This window comes from Amphibalanus amphitrite, unplaced genomic scaffold (assembly GCF_019059575.1).
Source record: "Amphibalanus amphitrite isolate SeventyFive unplaced genomic scaffold, NRLGWU_Aamphi_draft 001014F_arrow, whole genome shotgun sequence".
In the NCBI taxonomy this organism is placed as follows: Eukaryota; Metazoa; Arthropoda; class Thecostraca; order Balanomorpha; family Balanidae; genus Amphibalanus; species Amphibalanus amphitrite.
Genome location: NW_024882508.1, coordinates 186,616 through 211,907, shown reverse-complemented (window position 1 = coordinate 211,907; position 25,292 = coordinate 186,616). Strand labels below are relative to the sequence as shown.

The 25,292-nt window shown below is 53.2% G+C and overlaps 3 protein-coding genes across 3 annotated transcripts; 2 read left to right on the top strand and 1 right to left on the bottom strand.

Moving 5' to 3' along the window:
• Positions 1–1,016: 1,016 nt before the first annotated feature.
• LOC122369197 (protein FAM214A-like) lies at positions 1,017–10,002 on the top strand. Its single transcript, XM_043343733.1, has 10 exons — positions 1,017–1,248; positions 1,544–1,704; positions 2,032–2,255; positions 2,605–3,008; positions 3,238–3,344; positions 3,748–4,660; positions 6,054–6,209; positions 6,700–6,993; positions 7,176–7,411; positions 7,911–10,002. The coding sequence occupies exons 1-10, from the start codon at positions 1,135–1,137 to the stop codon at positions 8,080–8,082; spliced, it is 2,781 nt and encodes a 926-aa protein (XP_043199668.1). The 5' UTR covers positions 1,017–1,134; the 3' UTR covers positions 8,083–10,002.
• A 989-nt stretch (positions 10,003–10,991) lies between these two features.
• On the top strand, positions 10,992–15,869 carry LOC122369194 (general transcription factor IIH subunit 4-like). Its single transcript, XM_043343730.1, has 8 exons — positions 10,992–11,009; positions 11,125–11,282; positions 11,754–11,858; positions 12,541–12,672; positions 13,312–13,497; positions 14,124–14,304; positions 14,633–14,716; positions 14,975–15,869. The coding sequence occupies exons 2-8, from the start codon at positions 11,155–11,157 to the stop codon at positions 15,536–15,538; spliced, it is 1,380 nt and encodes a 459-aa protein (XP_043199665.1). The 5' UTR covers positions 10,992–11,009; positions 11,125–11,154; the 3' UTR covers positions 15,539–15,869.
• A 697-nt stretch (positions 15,870–16,566) lies between these two features.
• Positions 16,567–24,976, bottom strand: LOC122369193 (phosphatidylserine lipase ABHD16A-like). The gene is made up of 11 exons (XM_043343729.1): positions 24,784–24,976; positions 22,852–22,908; positions 22,345–22,640; positions 21,792–21,952; positions 21,388–21,508; positions 20,057–20,195; positions 19,548–19,712; positions 18,627–18,811; positions 17,986–18,119; positions 17,400–17,545; positions 16,567–16,919 (listed from the first exon to the last, which is right to left on the bottom strand). The coding sequence occupies exons 1-11, from the start codon at positions 24,850–24,852 to the stop codon at positions 16,776–16,778; spliced, it is 1,617 nt and encodes a 538-aa protein (XP_043199664.1). The 5' UTR covers positions 24,853–24,976; the 3' UTR covers positions 16,567–16,775.
• Positions 24,977–25,292: the final 316 nt, after the last annotated feature.

The window sequence follows — 25,292 nt, the reverse complement described above, 5'->3', positions numbered from 1 at the left end:
TGACTTGATAAACTCATAATACGCTATCTTTGATATTTTGCTTTTTCTCGCCAATAAAGCTATCTTGTATGGGATAAGAGGTAAATTTAATTGATGACGAACTGCTAAGTTACGTATTTCGGAAGGTAGACTTCTAACTAATGACTGATAACATAAAAATGTCATTCTCACTCCGTATCTTCGTGCTAGTTGTTCTCTCGTTAAAAGTGCTCCCGATTCTAGATCTATTAAGTCATGAATGAACCTCAGTCCTTTACCGTCCCATTTAGTAACTTTGTCATATGTAAACTTAGTATAGTTAGAACACCATATCCAGTCAGACAACATCCGCTCGGGGTTCACTTGATGCATTTCCATGAAGTCTCCCCATGATCTTGCAACCTCAGCCCAAAACTGATTGGGGATAAGTTTACTCTCTTTATTCACCTTTTTGCAGCCGTATCTTTCAATAAACTCTACATTAGGAATCTCTTTTTTTTATCCATCCTGCCCAGCTGTTATTTGACCAATGCAGTCTTTGAACCCAACTTACTTTCATACTCTTGATAAAAGACCACAGATCTATCATTTTCAGTCCATCATGATGATAACCTTGAATAATTTTCGTTCGCTTGACGAGGTCGTTGCGGGGGGTCGTTGCGGGGCTAGTTCGTATGCAAGTGATACAATGGTCACCGTCAGCCAGTGTCTGCGTGTCGCTGCCCAGGCTCAGGGAAGGGCAGAACTGGTTCGGTTGATAGGGAGTTGTCCAGACCATGATGTAGGAGCGTGACACGCCCTAGCAGCGGACACAGCATTTGCATTACAATGGTGCTGGGACTAAGTGGGACGGGGTGTGCGCGGCGAATCGTGACTGGTAAAGAGGTCATGGATTTGACTCTCCGGGCGCGGATGTAGCCACTGGGCACTGATCGCTGATCGCTGACCACTGACCGCTGACTACTGACTTCTTACCAATGACCAATGACCACTTTCCCCTGACCACTGACCGCCCCTCCCCTCTGTACCCACAGTCGATGCCACCGGTCGTCAGTGGGCGCGCGGGCACTGCTGCAGGCCGTCTACTCCTACCTGCACTTCTCACAGCTGTCAGCGTGGCTGAGTCGCAGCGGCGGCGCGGTGCCCAGCAACGTCATGTATCGCATCACCGTGCCTGGAGACGCGTTTGGTACGCGGTTCGCGGGCGGGACGCCGCAGCTGCACACGTTCCCGACGGCGTACCTGGCGCGGGACCGAACTCTGGTCCAGGTGAGAGGGTGATTCTAACGGCTATCTGGTCCGGGACCGGACCGTGGTCCATGTTACTACTGGGCCTTTTGGTCCGAGACAGGATTATTGGTTACGGTAAAAGGGTCACTATACGGCGGCACGCATTCCGGTCCTTTATGCAAGGAGTCATTGACAGATCTATCTCGTTCCTGTTCCGGCTTGTGGAGTGTGGCGTCCTCTGCCGTTTTCCTGCTGTGTCTGTGACGGTGTCCGCGCCGCTTCGTCCGCCATCCGCCGGCTCTGACCACGGCGCCCGACCTCTCCTGTACGGCAGGTCAGCGTACGCGCTCTGCCGCGCTGCGATGCCGTGCCCTCGATCCCGTGCGCCTCGTGTCGGGCCGGCGAGGTCGAGCAGCCGCTGGGGGCGTGCGCCGCGCCGCTGCCGGCGCCCCCGCCCGGCCCGGCCGCCGGCGCCGACGCCGCCACCGACCAGTGGTAGGTGGCGGCCGATCAGCGGCCTCCAGCGGCGGCCGCTCGGATGACCGGGGGGCGTACTGAGTATTATTTGTATGAAGCGTATTTTGGAAGCTTCGTGTATGGTTAGGTTTTTGCAACAGCATACGGCACTCGTTGAAACGGCATTTGGGTAACGATTACGATCTGAAAGAAATCAGTGCGAACTTTCAGTTGTTTGTATGATGGCTGACTACCTGTGTACCGTAGCACTCATCCTGCCTTATATTTCCCGCTGGTAGGTTGACTGACCGTGTATCAACTGACCTGTGGAACTCCCTTTCCGTTCCTCCCCTTTATTCTTTCCAGGACGGCGGACGATCTCCGTCGCAGCATCATCAAATGCCGACTGCAGGGGGCTCTGTCCGACTCCCGCGACTCCCTGCTGGGTGACTCACTACTGGACCCGCCGCGGAGTCTGCACAAGTACCCGAAGCGGTACCAGAGTCCCAGCCGGTCCGGCTCCCCCAGTCTGGAGACGCCCGAGCACCTGATGTTCGGCGGTAGCCGCGAGAGCAGTACCGAGAGGCGGGGTGAGTGGCTGTAATGGTACAGATGAGTTGTGGCGGAATGATTCCTGTGGCTAGTTGGGTATGAAATATGGATGACTTGTAAGGGTGCGGAGGATCTCTCGGGGTGAGTTGAGAAAAGCGTACCTGCTGAATGTTGAGCCTCACAGTGCCGGGCTTATATAGGGACTCAAAGCCATCCGACTACCAAAGCGCGCAAACTGTCTGTGCCTAACCGAACAGCCGAAGCACCAGCTTTGCTTTGCTACCGAACAATCTCTCTGACAGTCTGGTCGAATCCGCACTCTATGCACCTAACCCCGTTCCCCATTATGACACCCAATTCTGACAGCCGCTGTCGTTGTGTCCGCAGCGGACACCCTGAGCCGGCGGGTGATCACGGACCAGTGCGCCGCGCCGGACCTGGCCTGGACCCAGGGCCGCGCCACGTGGCGCTCCGACGCCAGCCCGCCGCCGCCGCAGCGTCCCGACCTGTACCGGCACCGGCGCAGTCCCAGCCGCGAGCACCGGCGCGGGCACTTCTACGAGGTGCACCACGCGCCGGCGCCGGGCGGCGGCAGCCCGCTGGATGGCAGTGATGACGCCCACCGCAGCCCGCGACAGTCGCGGCGTAGTTATAAGGACGAGTACCGGGTACCACCGGATGGAGAACGGACGGTCGGGGAGCCAGAGGAGGAGAGACTGGCCGCTGAGCCGGCGCCGGCCGCCGACCGGCTCTGCCAGAGCGAGCGGCGCATACAGCAGGTGCAGACAGAGGTGGGTACACTGACCGATCGCGAATGATGGCGCGGTAAAGTGGGGCAGCGTAAGCTAACTTTGCTTGTGGGACACCGCCGCACCTTTCAGTGATACGCTGAAAGCCGGAAGATATTTTTAACACTACGCTTAAAGAGAAAAGTCGTGGCAATTAATGTTTTATCATGTGTCGTACAAGTTCTGATGCATGTGTTCGTCTCCTTACTAACCGTGTCGATGCGTTTCTCAGCGGTCGCAGCCGGTACCTCGGCGCAGTCCTCAGCGCAGTCGCAGTGACTGTAGTGCTGTGTTCCGGCTAACGCCCGACGAGACACAGCAGGTGGTCGCTGTCCTCAGGTAAGATCCATACATGACATAGCCTGACCACCGCCGAGAGGGTTTAAACCGCAGCGCCTAGCTCGGGAAGGTGTAGGGAGAACACTCAAGTGGAGCTGTGTCGTTGTTGGTAGCTCTTGTTTTCTTTTTATGGGCTGCCCATGTCGTTAAGCCTCGTGAAATAATGTTAGATTTTCAGATTCAAAATGCAAAAGTAGGTCATTGCCAATAATTTTAATATTTTTTATATCTCCACTGGGCCTTGCTTACGACAATTTACCGTTGCACTGATATCTGTTGAACGTCTGTTGGCCTAAAATGTGATCGGCGTACTTTTTGTAAGTCAGTGTCTGAGCCGCCCTGGCCCCTGCGCCCCAGCCATGGAGTCGCCCGGCGCCGTGCTGACCGCCGTCCCCGTCTGCAGGCACTCCGGCCCACCGCCGTCACCACCGGCCGGCAACCAGTCCACCACCGCGGACAACCCGCTGCTCTCCGCCATCGAGCGCGCCGGACAGGTGGACGCCCGCACCGTGCGCATGCGCACCAGCCACTTCTTGGCGCGCACTTCTCCGGTGTCGTCGTCCCGACTGACGGGCCAGCAGGAGGCGCGGCCGCTGCTCTCCCCCGGCCGGTCCGCCGACGGTACCCGGCTGGTGCGGCTGGTCCGGCGGGCCCTCAGCTTCGAGCAGCCGCCCGCGGCGCCGGAAAGGACCGATCCCCAGCCGTGCCCGCCGCTGGAGTCGGCCAGGGGGACGGACGGCAGTCGGAGTGAGACGGTGGCTGTGAGAGGACTGAGTGAGCGGGTCTCCGGTGGTGCTAGCCCACGTGTGTCTGACACTGTGAGTGAGCGGCTCTCAAACGGCTCCAGTGACCGCGCCGCCAACCGTGTGGAGAATATGGTCGCCAGTGGTTCGTGTGAGCGAGTCTCGAATGGTTCGTGCGAGCGGATCTCGAACGGTTCGAGCGAGAGGACGTCTAACGGCCTGTGTGAGCGGGTCTCGAACGGTTCGTGTGAGGTGATCTCGAATGGTTCGTGTGAGGCGATCTCGAACGGTTCGTGTGAGACGATCTCGAACGGTTCATGTGAGCGGGTATCGAACGGTTCGAGTGAACGGGTCTCGAACGGTTCGAGTGAGAGGACATCGAACGGTCACGGCGTGTCAGGCGCTCCGTCCAGTGATCGGACAGGAGACGGTGACCTGTTGGACGACAGCGGTACATCAGCTTTAAACAGAAAAGGATCTCGTAACCTCAAGTCAAACAATCTCATCAAGCGTCTCTTCAAGAAGGAGGAGCCAGAACCGGAGGATGAAGCAGAAACGCAACAAAAGCAAACAGTAAGTAGCGTTTTCATTTTATTTCCACTTTTATTTGTACCAGGGATGCGGAGCCGGAGCCGGAGTCGGAGCCGGAGCCGCCGGAGCCGGCATATTTTGCCCGGAGCCGGAGCCGGAGCCGGAGCCGTGAAACAATATAGCCCGGAGCCGGAGCCGGAGCCGGAGCCGCCAAAAAAGGGGGCGACTCCGGCTCCTTTTTATTTTTTGAAGAGGAAAAAAATAATTGACCTAGTTCGGTTTGACAGTACAAGGCAGTAAAACATATGGTACTTACGTCATGGGCCATCAAGTGAATGAAAAAATCCGAATATCCCCAGTATTCCACAGTACGCAAACAACTTCCTGTTTGCTCTCCCCCCCCCCCCACGTCTACTACATCCCCAGAACATGAGGACCAGTCATCAGGTGACGGCCATTGTTTTCAAACCAGTGCAGTGGACTGCGACTCCCAGCGCCGTCTCATCCCACCCCCCCCACTTCTCACCCCCCAATGCAGCCGAGACGGGTGTCAGCTTACGATGGTTCACTGAACTCCGATTCGCGGCGACTGCGTTTCCAATGCCATCGCTTCCTAGCCCTTTGTTCTGCCAGTTCTCTCCGAGGTGCGTTTGCGCGGGGACGCGGTGAGCCGGTCATGGCAAAGAGTAACGCGTATAACCAATCCAATTTTTCTTCCACCCGTATTTAATTGATTGCGTAGGGGATGTACTGAGTCGGAGCCGGAGCCGCCGGAGCCGGAGCCGCCGGAGCCGGACCATTTTACTCGGAGCCGGAGCCGGAGCCGGAGCCGCCATAACATTTCACCCGGAGCCGGAGCCGGAGCCGGAGCCGATTTTTTTCTCCGGAGCCGGAGCCGGAGCCGGAGCCGTCTGAAATTTCCACGGCTCCGCATCCCTGATTTGTACCGATGCCTTATACCATTGATATTTGTTGCTAATTTGTCGAGTAATGTCGAGCAGCTTGTCAGATTGTGACCACGTGGCGTCCAGTCAGGACAAGCCGAACCACATACATTGTGCTGCTTAGTCTGGGCAGATCCCTGGTCAATACTTTGGTCAGTCAGACGGCATTGGGGCGACCAGTTGCCACGTGGTAGTCTGTCTAGAGCCCCTCTGCTGCCCCTCTGGTCAGGCCCCTGGTCGTAGAGACGGTCACCACGCTGCACCACGACGCTGCTTTCCCTGGACAGGACTACGCGACGCGTATTCTGGACAGACCCTCATCCAGTCAGACGTCCCTTTGGACAGACGCCTCTCCAGTCAGACGTCCCTTTGGACAGACGCCTCTTCAGTCAGACGGCCTTGTGGTGTGGTTTCATCCTGTCCAGACCCCTGTCCAGTCAGATGCCCGCGGCGGTCCGTCCCCAACTGACCGTACTCCGCTCCCTCCTCAGCCGTCGAGTAGTTCGGCCTCTCGCGCTGCCGTGCGCCGCTCTCTCGACCTGAGCGGGCCAGCGGCGTTCAGCCAGAAGACCGGTCTGCCGCTCAACTCGTCACCGGCACCGCTGCGCAGAGGCAACGCGTTCCAGTTCGACGCGGCCCTTACCAAGGTGGGTGCACTGACGATATGATGCTTGTCCGTGATCCTGGTTAGTGTGGGATGCCTTGGGAGCGCCAAATATACCGTTTGTTAGTGTAAGAGACGGCTGTTCCATGTATAGTTTTGCTTCATAGAAAGGTATTACTTTAACAGACATATTTAAACTTTACGTTGAAAAATGGTGCTGCGTTAGAATTCATAGAGCGCTTGAACGGTGATTCGCCAGAAGACGTGGCAATCCTACATCGATGGATAAGACAGTGATTACTTGAAAAGCCCGTCTGTTGCTTGTTATGATGATGAGATTCAGGCAAAGCCGAATGTTTTGTTTCGTCATGCTTCATTAAACTGTGTGTGCCAAAATCGAAAATCACTTCACGTCTAAGCCTCCATTTCCTCGACGTAGCATGCACCACTATGTCTCTGCTTGGACCCTGACACCCCGCTCAGAGCTGTCGTTCCCTCTCAAACACTGACATCTCCCCTCCTTCCATTCCCAGGTGAAGACGTTCAGTTCGGCGCTGAACGAGCTGGCCGGCGACTCTGGCGCCGGGGACAGCGAGCGGGACGGCCGGCAGCTGAGCGCCAGCTGCCCGGCCGGCGTGGTCTCCCCCCTGCTGGGCAGCTTCGAGGAGTCGGTGCTGAACGGCCGGCTGGGCCCGGTCAGCACCGTCGAGGGCTTCTCGGCCGATATCGGCGCCAGCGGCAGCTTCCAGCCCAAACACATCCGACTGCCGGTCACCGTGTTCTTCTACTCGCTCAGCGACAACGAGAAAATTGCCTCGCCCTACATGGTGAGGCCCTCGAAAGAAAATGTCCCTCGGTCGCCCGGTCATTTTTAGTTGAATGCACAGATCTCTCGCAGGATAACTCTTACATATGTGGTATATCATGCATGTTAGTCGTCATGATGATGATCTTCTCTAGCATTGTTTCGTAATATCTGACAGGCTCCATCCCTCCTGTCTTTCCGCAGGGCCACGTGCAGCTGGGCCGCAAGGGCTACCACGTGCCGAAGAAGGGCACACTGCAGGTGACGCTGTTCAACCCGCACGGCACCGTGGTGAAGATGTTCGTGGTGATGTACGACCTGAGCGCCATGCCGCCCGGGTGTCAGACCTTTCTGCGGCAGCGGACGCTCTACATGCCGGTCGGCGAGTCGCCTGAACACCCCGACTCGCAGAAGTGGCTCCGCTACCTGATACACCTCAGGTGAGAATGGGGCGGGACGGAAACTGACCGCGGTGTGCTCTCGTTGGCGTAGTCAGCGTTTTGAAATTTTCTCATTGAGTCGAGCTGTTAAATGAGTGTAGATTTGTGGCCCGTCATAGTTACGGCGGCCGCTTTTTCGAAGGTTTTAGGAATTACTGCTGTGCTATTGACTCGAAGCAAAAATGTGATCAAGGTTTAATAAAATTGCCAGATATGATTAGATTAAATAAGCAACGATTACTACAACTCAAAGGCTGCTGGTTTCTTATCTGTGGAGTTAAATTTGTGTCGTCTTATAAACGATTAATTTTTCGTCTGCCCATATGAAATAAACACTAATCACGTCGCAATGATCCTGCTTGTTTGATGTCAATTACGGCAACCCAAACGGCCGTCGCAGCTACATATCCGACCAGGTTATGCTTATCTCCTGACTATACCATACTCATTACTCATGCTTCCACCGCGTCTAACTTGTCTCCCCCTATCCGCCCGGCAGGTTCGCGACGGGCCGCACGGGCCGGGTATACGTGCACACGGACCTCCGTATGATCATCTTCCGCAAATCGGACATGGACGCGGCGGCGGTACACACGAGTGACTCGGCCGCGCACGAGATGCGCTCGTTCGTGCACATGCCCGACAACCCGCGCTATTCGCCGAGAAAGTAACGTGGCACAGCCGCGCTACCGCGACTGATGGGCTTTCATGAGAGGAGTGCGTTCGATGGGACTGGTCGGTCGGCTAGGACGGATGGCGCTGTGTCGCACTGTGCCGATGTGAGTGAGTAGTATCGGTAATGCTGGCTGGTAACTCCAACCGGCGAGTCACGACGTAGAGACGGCTAGTGGCTGGGGTCCCGCTCCACTTTCTACCAAGTGGCTCGGCCTGTCATTTCGATGGCGCTCGTCTACCGTGGCTGCTAGGTCTGAGTCGTCCAACGACGGTGTTGTATCCCGAGCAGCGATGGGAGGGGAGAGACACCGGTGCCGGACGGCCGTACTAGAGACTCCGACAGAGCGAGGTCTCCATTCAGGAGCCAGGAGCTGGGTGGCCAGGATCTCAGAGCTTGCCATGAGAGGAGCGGAGAGTGGGCGATTACAACCAGCTGCCAGATTCAGCACTTCCACGATAGCCGGAGTGCTCTCACGATCTCCTACCGAGCCAACTTTCAGAGGGAAGTGACGAACTTGCCAACTACTTTCAGATTGGCAGAGCGAAGTGTCCTAAAGTCAGTGGAGGAGAACTTGTCCGAGGTAGATATTGCAGCCAGATACCCAGTTAGGGCGAGCTGTTCCGCACAGAACTGCCAGTTGGGTAGAAACTCCAAGGAAATCACCGATACATGGCTGTTTCTGAGGACCAGTGCCCATCCGCGAGAATGGTATACATTGGCTCAGCTAATGTAGAGTCAAACAGAAAAGCGCACACTACTTTTGTCCTCAGAATGCACAGATGGATCAGACTATTAGTCGATACAAAGAAGCGGTGCCAGCGCGTTACCGAATCTTCCCTGTCCGTCACACCAACTTACGGCACTCGATCAGCTGATGAGGCTTGCCGATCAGTTGATCAGCTGTTGATGAGTCCGTTGTGAGTTGGACGATGAGTCCGTTGTGAGTTGGACATGGGTTGATTCGGCTGAGACTCCCGTGCGGTAGTTGAAAACAATAACCTAACAGGGTCACCATAGTAACACCATAGGTGTACCGCTGATCTTAGACACTGGCTCTTTGGTCCCTCGGGCACCGAGTTAACCGATCTCCTTAGAATGGCGGGCGGAGCTACAGAGTTTCTCTGGCGGCTCGGCGCAGTGGGGTGGCTGTCTGCAGCACTCCCTGTCGCCCGACCGCCGCACGGCCGGCGTCCACCCAGCCGGCCGCCTCGACCGCATTACTTGTTTGTGTAGTTGTCAATGTCTTTCAGCTATTTTGTAAAATCGGATTGTAGATGTATAGTTTTGATCGGCGTGGTGACGCCACTCCAATGGCAGTGGACTGAGTAGTGTAGCTGTGGTGAGAATATAGCAGGCTCGGTTTGACAGTGCTACTGTTACTGAACCTTCGGGGCAGTGCAGGCCTGTGTAAGTACACTAATGGTTGAGCCAGGCGGTACACATTTGTATATGCGAATGTTGGGGTCCTGTCGGGTCTCTGTGTGTCATTGGGTTTTCATTTTTTGGGGTCTTAGCGTTTTGTTTTCGATTTTAAAACGAACGTATCTCACTTTTGGACTATAGAAACGGTTTCACTTGTATAAACGCGCCTTGTTTGCTGATGAGCGACTGTATTGTTTGAATCGTTTGCTGCGCTGTTCTTTGGTGACTGTTCTATGCGTGTCATGGGGCTGTGGGCTGGGCTGTTTGAGGCCTGTGGCCCGCGCTCCTTCCCTCTCCCCCTCTCCCCTCACCCCTCTGCTGTGCGGACGGTATCAGAGAGCACCCGACGGTGGCCGCCCCAGTCGGCCGGACCCAGTGTGCGAGTGGCAACCAATCAGCTTTACGTGCCGGTGTCATTATGCGCCGAGAGCTAGCGAATGGGCAATAGTTGGAAATGCATCGTATCGGATTAAATATATCTATTTACACACTGTACGCGCGTCTGGTTGAGTCGCTGGTGCTCGGAGCGATGCGGGTGTTTGGGGACTTTTTGGAGGATTCACCGTCGCTTTAGCCAGTTGGACGTTGGCTTCAACTTCTGTGCTGCCCTCTAAATTTCAACCGACTGCGATGATGCAAAAATAGGTGTAAAATGGGTCTGGGTGTAGAAATGAGGGAACAACGGACTATAGTCTATATGCCTCGTCTTTTTATTTCCATGCCTCGAATTGATTGGGCAGTTGGCGACGCAAAATAACCCGAAAGCAGTCATTAGGAGCAAATAACCCGAAAGCAGTCATTAGGAGCAAATAACCCGAAAGCAGTCATTAGGAGTAAGTCTGAAGAGGTAATTTGTCTGGGCATGATGACTATTGCCTCCAGTGAGGAGTTCGTTGAATTCAACCGTCAGCGAGAGCATGAAGATGACTTCACCTAATGGTAATTCAAATTTTCAAATTTATTTTCGTGACCCCATCTGGGGTATGGGAAGATCATACACATGAACACACATAGGTACACACATAAACGAACACAATAACCGAGCATCGCACGCCTTGTGATGAGCAACGCATAGTGAGATGGCGAACCAGGAGGTCTCATCTCGGCAGCAGCTGATGGGCGCGACGCGTGATGCGTGATCATGATGATTTGATCAATCCAATACAATATACCCTGCGTGATCCTAGGAAAGTAAAAACTAAAAAGATTACTTTACCGTAGCCATTCCAGATTCAAAGGGAACGGAAAAGTTGGAAGCAATATGGCAGCCAAAAAATTACGACATATGTGGTGAAGGAGTGACAAAAATACTCGCTCAGAGCATGTTCGAATTGTAGCAAAGCAGCCTATTACCTAGCAACAAACTCACGAAGTCAGGTGTATTTTCTGGTTGCTAGGCAATTTGCTAAATAAACTGGAAAAGGTTATTTACAAGAACAAGTCAAATGCTCTCACCTTCTCGTGGGTGCTTTCGGCGTTTGCGCCTTTAGTTGGTCAATAGTTAGTAACAAATATAGCAACGAATCGGCTTAGGAATGAAATATTAAGGGTGTTGTTGTTTTATTTGCTAAAGCCAAGTTCAGCTCATATTTGGTTATTCTGCTTCTGTGGACAGAGGAGAGTGCAGTTGTCCATTTGCATTGTCATGGCGCAATCAAAACAAATCATGAAACATTTGGAGTGCAAGAATCTTCAAGATTACTTAAAAACACTTAATCCAGATGTTATCGATCAGCTGTACAGTCATCCCGCTTCATGCTTAGCAGTTTTCAGGTTTGTGTCTCGGCCTATAAATGCTCCGTGTTAGATTTAGTGGAATAAATGCGTCTTCAGTGAGACATTGATCTATTCACCTTACTATGGATGAAATCCTTTTTTAGACATTTAATTAAGTCATACTCAGACATCTATGTTGTGCATCATAAATGCATAATTTATTTCTTCTTATGTCATTCTAGCAGATGCATGAGTAATCCTTTCAGTAAGCTTTTTTCAAAGAATCGGTATAACATTGTCAAAATAGTACTACTTTAATGTAATAAAACTGAAGTATCATTTTTTTGTCTCACATATTTTTGTCAATTTATCATACTTTGTAGCATTTTTATCAATTTGAAATTTATTTACATTTGGTAGCTTGTAAGTTGTAAGCACCCTTTTGTATTTGAAAATAAATATGTAAATGTTGAAATAGCGTCAGCTAACATAATGCTGCTCATTTACCCCAGCCATTTTCCATTCCAGGGAAGTTCCAAAGCTTGGGCAACTGCTTATTATGAGGCTTCTCTTTGTTGAGCAGCCAGTGCCAAAAGCTGTTACAACCTCCTGGGTCGATACAACACATGCAAAGTAAGGTTCTTGGTAGAACCTACCCACATTATTTTGTTTTTGTTTTTATGGACAAAATTGACAACTGTTTCATAATCTGCTTAAGTCTTTTTGATGTTGTTTTATATGATGCAAGCATACACTTTGAATTTTGAGGATGTTCAAATGATAAGTTAAAATGGAGAGTATGCAATATTTCTAGTCATTGTGCATGTGTACTGGCTATGCAAGGTAGGTTGTTAAATGTTGGAACCATTGATCATTTCAATGAATGCAGCAGTTAAACCATCCTCATTCTGTTACTGGTAATGACTTAGTAGGTTGTGTCCAGGATGGTGAATCTGTATTATGTAATGTAGTTACTTTTTACATTGCCTTTATGAGAAATCTACTTTGTCATTTTAATTGACCATTTAGGCAAACTCATGTATGACATTACATTGAGTGGCACCATCATTTTCAATTTCCCACCCTTAAATGCATACCATGGTATTCATCATAGATGCTATATAGCAAAACTGGCAGTTTTTACCAGGTCATGTTAAGATCAGCTCCCTTGGTCCTTAATTTCATCCCTCACCATCAGGAGCTCTGCTTTTTTAAGATCATTTTAAGTCAGTTTCCTCACTCCTCATTGCTGTGACTTATACTTGCTGCTCGTTGGCTATGACTGAATGTCCGCCATTTTGCATCTCTGCCACAGGGAGGTGACGGAGGTGGCCCAGACGCTGATCCAGCTCCGTATCTGGCACGAGGTCCAGCTGCCCGGAGGACTGCCCGGCTGGGTCCTCAATGACGTGTTCAGGAAGAACGTCCGCGTCTGCATGCTGGAAGGGTGAGATGGCGCGGCGAGCGGCATGCTGCGCTGACCTTACTTGACAGATGGACAGACAGACAGACATTGATAAGTGGGCCAACCTCCGTAGACATATGAAAGAATCTCCCAGACAGATGGAACAACACCTCTGACGGGCAGACGCCCTGGACAGTCGGAGCGATATCGCTGACTGACGAGCTTATATCCCGCACAGAGCTTACGATGTCCGTGACTAACGGACGGACACCCGTGACGGACGGGCGATATGCTCACATGAAAGACGGACATCCGTGCAGACGGACCGACATCCTAAGGGTCAAGCCAACATCCCACACAGAGGGACCGATATTCGTGATGGACATGCTGACATCCCGTTACGGACGTTCCGACACTCACATAAAATGGTAGACATTCCTGACATCCGGACCCGCTGATTTAGCATCCAGCGACATCACTCACTAGTTTGAGATCCCCATTGTCAAAGCCTGTCTACGTTGCGATCATAGCCGCCCATTCACCCATATTCAGCTAACGTTTGCGGCCGGAGTCGACAGTTCACTCATCAGTTATAAATCCTGAGGGACTCGTTAGATTGCAAAGTGCATTCCTACCGTATGCGGCTGATGTAACTGAACCTCTTCTCACTCGCTTCCGCAGCGGTGTAAGTCAGGGTCTGCGCGCGTGCACCACGCCGGACCCGAACCAGCGCTCGGTGGAGGCGCTGGACACCTACTCGCTGGAGCGCTGGGAGTGCGTGCTGCACTACATGGTGGGCTCGTCGCAGCAGGAGGGCATCGCCATGGACGCCGTCCGTCTGCTGCTCCACTCCGGACTGATGAAAACGTGAGTATCGACTAGAGATGTCAATCGGATACCAAATTTTTGGTATACCGATACCAAACCGATACCAACTCGGTATTTGGTATTTCAATCGTAATGGGTTTGGTATTTTGTTGGTATCATGAACCCTCACTAATGTATAAGAGGCTAAGAAATCGGTAAAAAGTTGGTATTTCCCTAATTTTCCCAAGTTGGTTTGGTTTCGGTATTTTCCCACGGTTTTGGTTGGTATTTGGTTTGGTATCGGTATTCCGATTTTCCGCAATTGACACCGCTAGTATCGACACTCGCCGGCATTTGAAGACGTGGGACGGAGGGCAGCTGTGGGCCGCCGGCGCAGTCTGGTGGAATTACTTGTCTTTTTCTTCTTGCTTTACTTTTCTTCGTCGTTGATTGTCGCTTTGACTAGAAGTGGATATAAAGTTTGTTCTGACTCATTACAGTCGGCGTCATCAGGGACTCTGACTGTAATTGTACTACACTTGTCGTTGGTGTGTATATCTGACCTGTCGTCCCTTCTTTCCTCGAGTGACGGTGACGGATGTTTTTGCGTTTGACCGTATCCCCTACATCCCCTATAAGTATTCGGGCTTACTGGTGTTGGCTGAGTGTCTCTCCCCCTCCCACAGAGACGGCGACGACCCCCAGCCGGTCATCACGCGCCAGGGGTTTCAGTTTCTGCTGATGGAGACGGGTGCCCAGGTGTGGTACCTGCTGCTACAGTACTTGGACACGTGCCACTACCACGGCCTCAGCCAGGTCGAGTGCCTCACCTTCCTGCTGCAGCTCGGATTCTCCAAACTGGGCTGCGTAAGTGGCTAAAGGCAGTGGGGCAGAGCGGAGGGAATAGAGAAGCCAACTTGGGATAACATATGTGTATTTATTTGACCCAGCTTTGAAGACCCTTAGACCGTGCCGTCGCCATCCCATCATGCAATTCAATATTGTTAAATATAACAATTATTGTTTCTCAATTCAATGTAACAATTCTCCATGTCGTGGTAGGATTGCCGGGATATATAGGATACACTTTCTCACACTTTTTACTGTGCTGGGACACGTTTGCTGTAAATACGGACGGTGTCCCGACCTTTCCCCTCTCTCTGACCTGACCTGACACCGTGTCGTCGACCGGCAGGATTACGTGACTGACGGCATGTCGGAGCAGCAGCTGACCTTTCTACAGCATCTGCGAGAGTTCGGACTTGTCTACCAACGAAAGGTGCCGTGTTCGGAACACTTAGCTGTATCTGGGATGGCCAAACGCTTTAGTTTAATCGTGGACTGATGAACGGTTAAGTTGTATCGTGGACTGATCAAACGCTTCTTCGACCTTTATCGAGCGAAAATTGTATGGTAGCGCATTGAGAGTTAACCTGGATTATGTATGGCGCAAACAGCCACCAGTGGACTTGGTCACCCCTCCCTTTCTCCCTCTCTTCCCCGCAGTCTAACCTGGTTTCTCTGTGACCCGCCACAGCGGAGCTCGGGCCGGTTCTACCCGACCCGGCTGGCGCTGGACCTGTCCGCCGGCTCCCGGCGCCGTCTGGCCATTCAGAGCCAGGGGTTCCTCGTCGTGGAGACCAACTACCGCGTGTACGCGTACGGCGCCTCCGACCTGCAGGTCGCCCTTGTGGGTCTGTTCTGTGAAATGGTCTACCGACTGCCGAACCTCTCCGTGGCGATTCTGACGCGCGACTCGGTGAGACAGGCGCTCCGGTCGGGCATCACGGCCGATCAGATCATCGCCTTCCTACGGATGCACGCTCATGCCGAGATGAAGAAGCAGGACCCTCTACTGCCTGGTACGGTGGTCGATCAGATCAAACTGTGGGAGATTGAGCGCAATCGGTTCACATTCGCCGAGGGGGTGCTGTACAACCAGTTTCTGGCGCAGGCGGACTTTGAGATGCTGCGGAACTATGCGCGGGATATGGGCTGTCTCACGTGGGAGAGTCCCGAGAAACGTGTGATGGTGGTCACCAAGGAGGGACATGACGATGTAAAGCGGTACTGGCGAAGGTATGGACGGGGTAACAACTAGTGAGTGGAGTAGGACCCGTAACAGTGAACCTGCTGAACTGTGTGCCGTACCGCGCAAGTGGAGTGATGGGAGCGGTGACCGGTAACTCCAAAACGGTCGGCGTCCGGGCAACCATGACCCTAGTGGTGCCTTCGTGAAGTGTAATGTTTTTCCTCACTAACGAGGCAGTGATATTGACCTGTTGTTTGCATCGTTTGAGTGTTTTTGTACGTTGTTTGTGTACAAAACTGGCATTGTCCGGTCTCGTTCATATGTATTTTCAGAGCGGCATGTCTCATCACACCAGCATTGCGTTCTGGGGCCGAACAAGTGCAAATGCATTGACGCCTGTGTAGCTCGTGTGTTTAAAACGGGGCGAGCCTGCGACGGCCGCGCAAAGCGCTGTTGAAGTAGAGAAATCGGTAAATATTTGAGTACGACTCACTATCCTATCATCGGCTGGTGTCCTAGTTTACAGGAAATTCGCGGGAGGAGTGAACACGCAGCTTCATTCGCCATAGAACCGACACAATGGAAACATCCAACACACATGCGTTCGGGCGCGCGAGTTTAATAAGGTGCTCGCACTCCTCCCTCGGCTTAATTCGGCGTCAGGTCATGCCGCCCTCAGCTGAACACACAGCCAACATACATCTTCACCACACGGTGTTGTTCGGTCACTGCGCCGCCGTGCACTGACACACAGCACGAACATAGAGAGATCAGCTACCACCAAGCAGGCACCCACCGCGCGGTGCGGTAGAGCTGCAACATAAACCCCCCAACGAGTACACAAGCCCGACCGGTTGCCACAACCGACATGGAAACAGCAACATATATACGGCGACGCCTAATGGTGTCTAGTGGTACTAGGCATGGTTTAAATTAGCCCGTGCTTCAGTACATGAACAATCCGTGACTGAGACCTACCACGGCTAGTGTCAATGCCACCGACTCTTGTCTAACATGACACGACTCGGAGCAGAGCAGTTTCACCGGCTGGGGTCTAACAAAGGACCGTCGCTGTCCACGGCGCTAGTTAAATATGATTATCTCGTCTGACTGCATTGCTGGGGTTGGCTCAGCCGCATCCCGGGACCTTCCAGCGTCCTTTGGATCGCTAGAAACCAACAAACCGGAATCCCAGCGCCACAACCTGTCAGCGGCCGCGCCGGCTAAGACAAGCCACTGCTTAGCCCTCTCCAGCCGGGGCGGAGGACCGTCACCTGAAGCTGACGCCTGTTCCTCCACACGGCGACTAGTTGTCCGTCTGCCCGTCGCCCGGCTTGTTCAGGTAGACGAAGCCGTTGGTGCCCTGAGGCAGGTTCCACGGCAGCCGGAAGAAGGAGCCCGACATGGGGGAGCAGTGGGTGCCCTCCATCTCGATCATCAGACGACTCGCCTGCGGATGGGAGCGGGAGCGACTCAGACGACGGGGGGGGGGGGGAGGAGTGGAGAGCTGAGTGGGCCTAGTTAGGTATTTTCTCAACGAGATAGACTAGTAGACACAGGGGAGGTATTCGACCTGGTCTCATGGCTGAATACTCGGAGAAGCAATTCGTACAATCGTCAGAATTAGAACCCGGCCACCTGTAAAATTGAGTCTTCTTTGGATACATCCTGACATCCTTGATCCACAAGGACGTGTAAATAATAACAATACTAGACTACTCGCTGGCGAAGCGGTGGGGGGGGGGGTGTCATGGTGATAACATTTCGGGTAGCCGGTGGGCGCCAGCAGTGCAAAAATTACCGAGGCCTTCAAGAGGACATACATAACATAACACGTAGATCACTAGTCATGTAGATCACGGACTAGCCGCGAATAAGGTAAGCAGCGGACTGTGATGTGTTTCGGCGGCGGCTGTGGGCGATTCCTCACCAGGTAAATGACTAGCTGGGAGCGTGTGCCGCTGTCCATATCCGCTCCGATACCCAGCGGGTAGGAGGCCGAGTGTTCCGACACGTAGGAGGCCAGCAGGGACTGGCACAGCTCGTCGTCAACGCCGGCTTCAGACGCCACCTCCGCTGTGAGGGGAGGGGGGATTACAGACCTACGCTGCAGACAGGGTCAGGGATTACATACAGTCAAGAATCTGCTGCGGATGGTCAGGAATTACGGTCAATGCCACGTCCACTGCCGGGGTAATACGCAGTCACCACCTTCGCTGCGGGAACAGAAGCAAACACAATAAGCACATCCTAGTCTGCTGGGCCACACAGTGACCGCTCCGCTGCAGGAGAACAACAATCAACATAGTCACCATCTCCACTGTCAGGGTCACACAAAGGCAGAGTCAAAAAGTCATCTACTCTTACGAGCGCCGGCCACGCACATTTCAAAACACTCATCCAGACTGACAAACCCAACACTAACCACCACCGCGGCGCATCCCCATAAACTGTAACTTTGCACACACGGTAAAAACGACATTAGTGCCTATTCGACTGTTTGGGACGCGCCTCACCCTGAATGACGGCGTCTCCGCGCGCCCACCGCTCGAGCAGCCGCCGGCTGGAGGCGTCCAGCAGCGAGGGGAACCGGTGCTCCATCATCTGCAGCAGCAGGTCGTTGGCCCGGTTGGTGCCCACCTCACCCTCCCTGCCGGCCGGGGAGGAGACGTCAGTCAGCCATGAGGGTACGGGGCCGGGCGGTGACTGACAGTCTGACGCCGCCACATGCCGGATTCAGGCCCATTCAAGCAGACACAATACAGCACACGCCACACATAATAGTTGATGTCGTTAACAATGAGCAAAACTGCAATGTGCGACATCACTTGGGGATTAGGGTTCTGACAAAAAATCAGTGCTAACGAAAGTGAGCGAGTTCAGGCAAAAAATACCGTTTAAGAACATGCCATAAAGAGAGCATATCTTCATGAATAAAACAAAAGTTAATGTAAAACGTCATGCGAACGATAGCATGTCATTGAAATATTACGAAGTAACGTTACGACCCACGTTACGTTCCTGCAAACACACCCTCCCACATGCCACACGGGTAGTGGGGATAACCTCATTCAGCGAGCTCAGGTCCCCCACATCTCTCACGTGACTGAAGTGTGAAGTGATCTGATCTAGTCCAACGATCCCCTGCATCACTCACGTGACTGTGATGACCTCATCCTGGGAGCGGCGGATGAGCAGCACTGGGCCCGGGTAGTGGCGCAGCAGGCGCGAGTTGTTCAGGTCCAGATGACGGCGACACGTCAGCTGCACCAGCGAGTTCCACGAGGGGGGCATGCGGGCCACGGCCAGCGGCAGCACGTCGTCAAACGTGGCGTCCAGCACCTGTCGGCGCGCGCCGCGCCGACCGTTACACACTGACCGTTATATCAGACCACGCATACCAAATGCATAGGACTGTACAATGCCATCTCTTAATAGTAGGTACAGACTGTGCGCGATAATACCTTACAAACCTTTTAGAGACCGGCTAAAGACCGGTGGACGGCAAGCAACACCGTTAGTTACCTTGCCGACTTAAGGGAGTAAGGTGCAACAATTCCTCAGCTTTATTGTCATCAGCGTCCAGAAAACCACTAAGCCCAGACCAGACAACATACAGACGACGAGGGCGCTGCTATCCACCTTCATTGACCTCAGGACGACCGAAAACGGCCGGTCCTGGCCGCACTGATCAGAGGCCACTGACACTGAGCACTCACAACACCACCGACGCCATGGCCATCCCAAGAGACTGAATACCCGCCGATAGGAGGATGGGAGCTGTCAGGGACAGTCCGGTACTGTTGGGGACGGTCTGATGTTGCTAGGGACGGTACTCACCACACCGCCCACACCCGGGTGGGTCATGGCCGCCCAGGAGGCCGTGTACCCGCCGATGGTAGGAGTCACAGGTCTGGAGCTGTTACACAGCCTTCTACCGCTAGTGACGGTACTCACCACACCACCGACACCCGGGTGCGTCATGGCCGCCCACGAGGCCGTGTAGCCACCGATGGGAGGACGGGAGCTGTCAGGGACAGTCCGGTACTGTTGGGTAGGGACGGTAGTCGGTACTCACCACACCGCCGACACCCGGGTGCGTCATGGCCGCCCAGGAGGCCGTGTACCCGCCGATGCTCCACGCGTACAGAATGGTGTCCTGCTGGCGGAACCCGAGCTGGCTCTCGGCGAACTCCATCACCGCCGCGATGGCGCTCTGCTCACTCTCCGGCAGCGGCACGCCCTGGAAAGGAATGGGCGTGAGCTGTGGCTACTGTGCGGAGACGGTGGGGCAAGAACACCCTAGCCCGCTGGTGGAGAGCGTAATACTAGGAGGGAATATTCTGGGTAGCGTTACAGAGGAAGGACCGAGAATGAAACATGGTAAAGCAGTGAGGGGCCATCGCTCACCGTGATAGACTAGTTAAGCTGTTGGTCAACATCAACCAACCTAATGTGTAAGGTATGTAGAAGTCGTCGAGGGAGGGAATGAGTAATGAGTGATATAACCACTGCGATATAGTTGCGATGACTTCCCCAGTCTCCACCCAACCATCACAGACACACGGGGGCTGCGGGGGCGCTCACCGAGCTCCCGGCAAATCCCGGGTGGTTCCAGCCGAGCACCGAGTAGCCGGCCTCCAGCGGCGCCGACGTGGCGCCGATCTCGTAGAAGCCGGCGTTTCCCTCGCAGCAGATCACCAGTGTTTTACCGTTGGGCGAGTTCCTGTGGGGCAAACCAAGCAGATAAGCATAATAAGAAAGGGGACACATCATTGATGTGTAATGCATCTCTAAGCAACTTTATTGTGCTGTGGGTCAGCAATTCAGCATATATTTTCAGTTAATACCGACTGATCGTCAGCTGGTGCACGAAATTGGTTTGCATGGCACCAATTTCATCACACATGACCGAAAATTCAAGTGTAACTGGAGGATTTTTTATATAGGTAATGGAAAAGAATTACGACTGGGAACAAATTTACATTAAACGTAAAAAAATAACGCATATACGGGAGGACAAAGCAACCTAAATCGGCATTCAAAAGTCAAGTATGCAGGCTTCGTTTTGTTGATACTGATCATGAAAAAAGCGTCATCGATTCGGTCATATCAATGACAAATCAAACTTCCCAGCCATTCGCTCGAATATTACAGCTGTCACAAACCCGTCACAGCACAACACAGCCATATATGGTCAAAGCTACGCATCATCCCTGGAATGCCGACCAAAAATTCCCACCGCCAGACAATACCATCGCGCCCGGCTCGGCTGACCGGTTTTCTGAGCTGTTCGGTCACGATACGACGCGACTGACCCACATGCATATTGCATTCTCACGCTCCGCCGTGCCGGTCAGCCTGAGTGAGCCGAGACCTGTTGTTCCCACGGCTAGCCGGGATGTCGTACAGCGTGAGCACTCACCAGGGACCGTCGGCCGACAGGACACATGGCCTGTGACCGGCTGACTACACTACCAGCCCAGGGACAGGGGCCATGGGGAGGAATTCGAGACGGAGGGGACAGCTGATGGTACGGGATAGATCGAACGGTAGGGGGAGGGGGAATGACAGAGACGGAACGGGATGGCAGGATGAGACCAGATAGGATGGAGATGGGAAGATAGAACACAATATGGCCGATGAGACAGATGTGACCTAATAGGACACAGGGGAAGAGATGGGAGGAATGAACCAGATGAAAACGACGGAACCCATCTAAGGCGGATAGGACGAGGTTTGCCAACTGCACCAGTTATGATCCAATCACGGAGACTCCACCGGCCGACCCTGCTCCATACAAGTCCGTACAGAGCCCCTAATCGTACGTCAGGGTGAGCGGTGACCAGTCAGGTGTCATTATCCAGTCACTAATATCTGTAAGAGCCGCTCTTACAGATAAATACTATGGCCCTTACCCATCTCTGCGCCGGTCCACGAACATGGTGTCGATGCGGTTTCCGTCTCTGGCGAGCAGCGCGTGCCTCTTGCCACCGAGCTCCTCCACCAGGCGGGTGCGGCCTTCCAGAAGAGCCGGCGCTGGCGGAAGCACAAACGATCCGCATGAGACAGGCTGATAGAGATCGTCCCGTGTTTAACCGGTTAGGTACTATTACGGCATCATTGCGACCCAACGCGACTGAAGCTAATTTTACCCAGCCTTTCAGACATGTTGCTATTCAAAGGCAGATATTAGCACCTTGTAATAAATGTTAGATCCATTCGTTCATCGCGCACAAGACAACATTATTATCAAAACTATACTGATACTAGTTGTGACTGGCCGTGCTATTCACGGCCCGCCGCCGCTCCACCCACCTACCGAGCAGTGAGCGCATGAAGCCAATGCTGCCGGGGTACATGAGGCGGCGCCCGATTGTGTGAACGACACAGTAGGTGAGCAGGCGGGTCGGCAGGCCCAGCAGACCCTCGTCGCTGAGACTGGAGGTCAGGGTCTCCCCGCCGGCCGGTATCTCCAGCACACTGTCGGTACAGGCAGGAGGTAAGGGTCTCCCCGCCAGCCGGTATCTCCAGCACACTGTCGGTACAGGCAGACGGTTAAGAGTGAGCCTCGAGCAAGCAGCGGTCGGGGTCCTCCAGCACTGTCGGTATTGGTAGACATTAATAATCGCGTCAACATTCGGATAAGGTCGGTCCTCCACCGTAATGCCGGTTGCCAGGATACGTCAGGTACGGCTATCGCGGCGCTGGAGAGGACTACAACACGCTGTTAGACACAAAACATCAGCACATACACAGACGAGAGCCTACAATAATTATACCGTGATAGACATATAGCTGACACCACAATCACAACCAGCCCCAGAAGAGCACACTCCAGCCCCAGATTATCGCTGTTTACCACCCACACTCACCCCTGCGCCGCAAAGTCGATCGGCCACGCCGCCATGTCAAAGTCGTATCCGGCCAGCTGTCGACGTCGCTCCGGGTCGGTGGCGTCACCGCCCAGTACCTCCATGAAAAGGCGGTACTGCGGGTTGGCCATGCGGCCGAACGCGCGCAGGACCGCCGCGCCGGCCGCCAGCGCGCCCAGCCAGCCGGCAAAGCGCACCAGAGACGCGGCGCCATCCACCGAGAGGTAGCCGCGCCACAGCAGGTAGGCGCCCACCAGCGGTGACGTCCAGACAGTGGTCTTGTAGAACAGACGCACCTGAGCAGGGTAGAGGAGGACGTAGAGCGTGACAGGGAAAGGAATTAATTAGAAGAGATAATTGAGCTGTGCTTAGAAGGATAGCTATGGAGGACTATCCTTGAGACAAACGGCTGATATTATCTAACATCGATAGCAAACTTTATGCTAAAAAGGAATTACAATGAAATGTGAAATCATAAGTAATGCGAGAATAGTAATTGTCACTTACGAACGAGATGATCCTGTCTCCCCAACTCTCCATTGCATTTGGAACATATTGGAAACCCTGAAAGCAGAAGACACAATTTCAGCTTGAATGTAGGCAGGGCGGTCTACTCCCATGCATTGCATACAACCATTTTCAGCATTGAAAAAAACAGCCTTCAGGGTTTTTTTTACTGCAGCTCGCCTCACATCACTGCTTAGCGAGATGTGCTGTCTATGCACGACAGCTCCATTGCCTATGGAAAAAACCATGATTTCGCACATCCCGTCCACCACATTTCGTCCTCGCAAATCTTTGTCCGCGAATTTTCGTACCTAAGCAGCTTCTCGTCACGGTTCGTCCGCATTTCTTTGTCCGAAGTTCACGATTCTGCGACCATCCCGCCACGCCCGCACCCTGCTTCTCCTCCACCCCTCGTCCCCCACACCCCCCAACCCGTTCCTGCCAAACTCGCCGTAAGACCCTGGAAGCCAACTGCCACAGTAATGGCTCAAAGTGTTGCCACAGGGGGCCATCAACAGACCATCCCTCAGTGAGTATCACTCATCGAGATGTAATGACTCGAACTTGGGCATATCACCAGTGGGAGTCCAATGGCCCTACCAACCTGAGCAGACTGTAAGGCTAGACTGGAAAACACCCATAGGTACACTACGCCGGACGCCTGTGAGACCCTACTGAGCCGAAAGTTGGCGCAGGCGATTTCGCGCTTAACTTTCTGCATGACTTGCCGAGCGCCGAACATTGGGTGCCTATTTGAGCCAAAATTAAGCCACTTTTATATAAAGCACATGTGCACATCTACCAATCAAGGCCATATCAACCAGACAAAGTGTTCTGGGGCCTTGGACGCTCTCCCCTCCCATGTTTGAGCGTCCGAATAAGTTTTTTTCCATGGAAACCCAACACCTCAATACGCTTAGCGTATTGTCGCTTAGTGTCGTGCCGTGAAAACAAGGCCAGAGTCGGAAGTTCCACAGCCACAAAAATCGTCGGAGCGGTGTGTTCGAGGATGGGCGGGCACCAGCGAGGGCGGGCAGCGGAGTAGCACGTGCTCCGGCACATCAGCCTCTGCGCCGCGGGGCAACGCTTGTCTGGGCCAGTCTGGGCACTGCTGGCACACTGCGGAGTGGAGACAGCCGATTCGAAGCACATACTGGAGCAAGCGGCCCCAGTGGCCCGCCCTCATCTGGTGCACCGAAACGGCGTCCTCTCGGTCCTCTCCGGGGATAGGGAGCAGCGCCAGCAGCGGCGTGCTCCCGAGGAGCGGCTTAAATAGTGACTCGGACCAGTTACTGTTGTCACGCCATTGATGCGAGGCCGCACAATCAACCGCCCTGGTCAGCGAGCGGGCGTTTAAGGGCAGGGCATCTGCTTGTTTTGCCAGGTTGTCCGCACTCTCATTCCCCTTGATACAGCAGTGGGCTCCTGCCCACTGCAGTATCACTTAATGACACTCTGCAATGTTCAACAAGGTCTTCCATACCTATCTCTATGCCGAGGGTTGAGGCCTCACCTGGGCGGCTGCTCCTGCCCTGAGTGGGCTTAGGGCGGCTCGCCAGTTCGAGCACATGACGACCAGGGTTGAGGGTGGGGACGTTTCATCCCGAAATCTCTCTAGAGCTGCCCGCAGGGCGAATCTGCTGCTAGATTGACTAGCGTGCCAACTAAGTTTGATGACCATCTTTTGCAAAAACAAAATATGTGGCCGCCCTGCACCGAAAAATTCAGCTACCGCTATGCACTGAATTTGACGCATGAGAAGTTACGTCGGACTTCTTTTTTGCTGTACCCTGGCTCGGAATAAGGAATAAAATTAACAACTGGCGATTATTTAACTTCATGATTAATTTCAAAACTATGTTCCAAAACAAAAAACTGTTGATATCATGCTAGATTCGTTATACACACAAAAACATAACCATCTTAACTTACTGCGGTGGTATCCGTCTTGTACACCCTGTACAACTCTGGGCCCAGAAAACTCCTGATAAGTGAGCCCATGATTGTAACTTGTTGTACTGGGCTGGACTACAATCAGGCTAAGTCCCTTTTAATCTACTTTAACTTTAATTAATTGATTTCCTTCTCGATCCACAACTGCCTCACACACACACCAACGAAAGTCAGATTGTTCCAAGGATCTCTTATATCTAGCATTCGACGTTGGAAACGCACCCTTTCTGAATCTATGACGTCATAAGCATTTTACGTCAGAGAAACTGGCGTTATGAAGGGTCGACAGGCAAAGTACCTAAGTCATGAAAGAATAGTCAGCATGATCTAAAGTGAAACAAAAATGATTTATTTTGTTGCCCAAAAAGTATCCCATTTTTATGGCAATATTCCACGATGGGGAATATTTGGAAGCCCCCAAATCGGGACTGATAGCAAGATTCCTCAAGATAAGAGCTGTGCGACTGGTTACTGAAGCCCGCGACCCA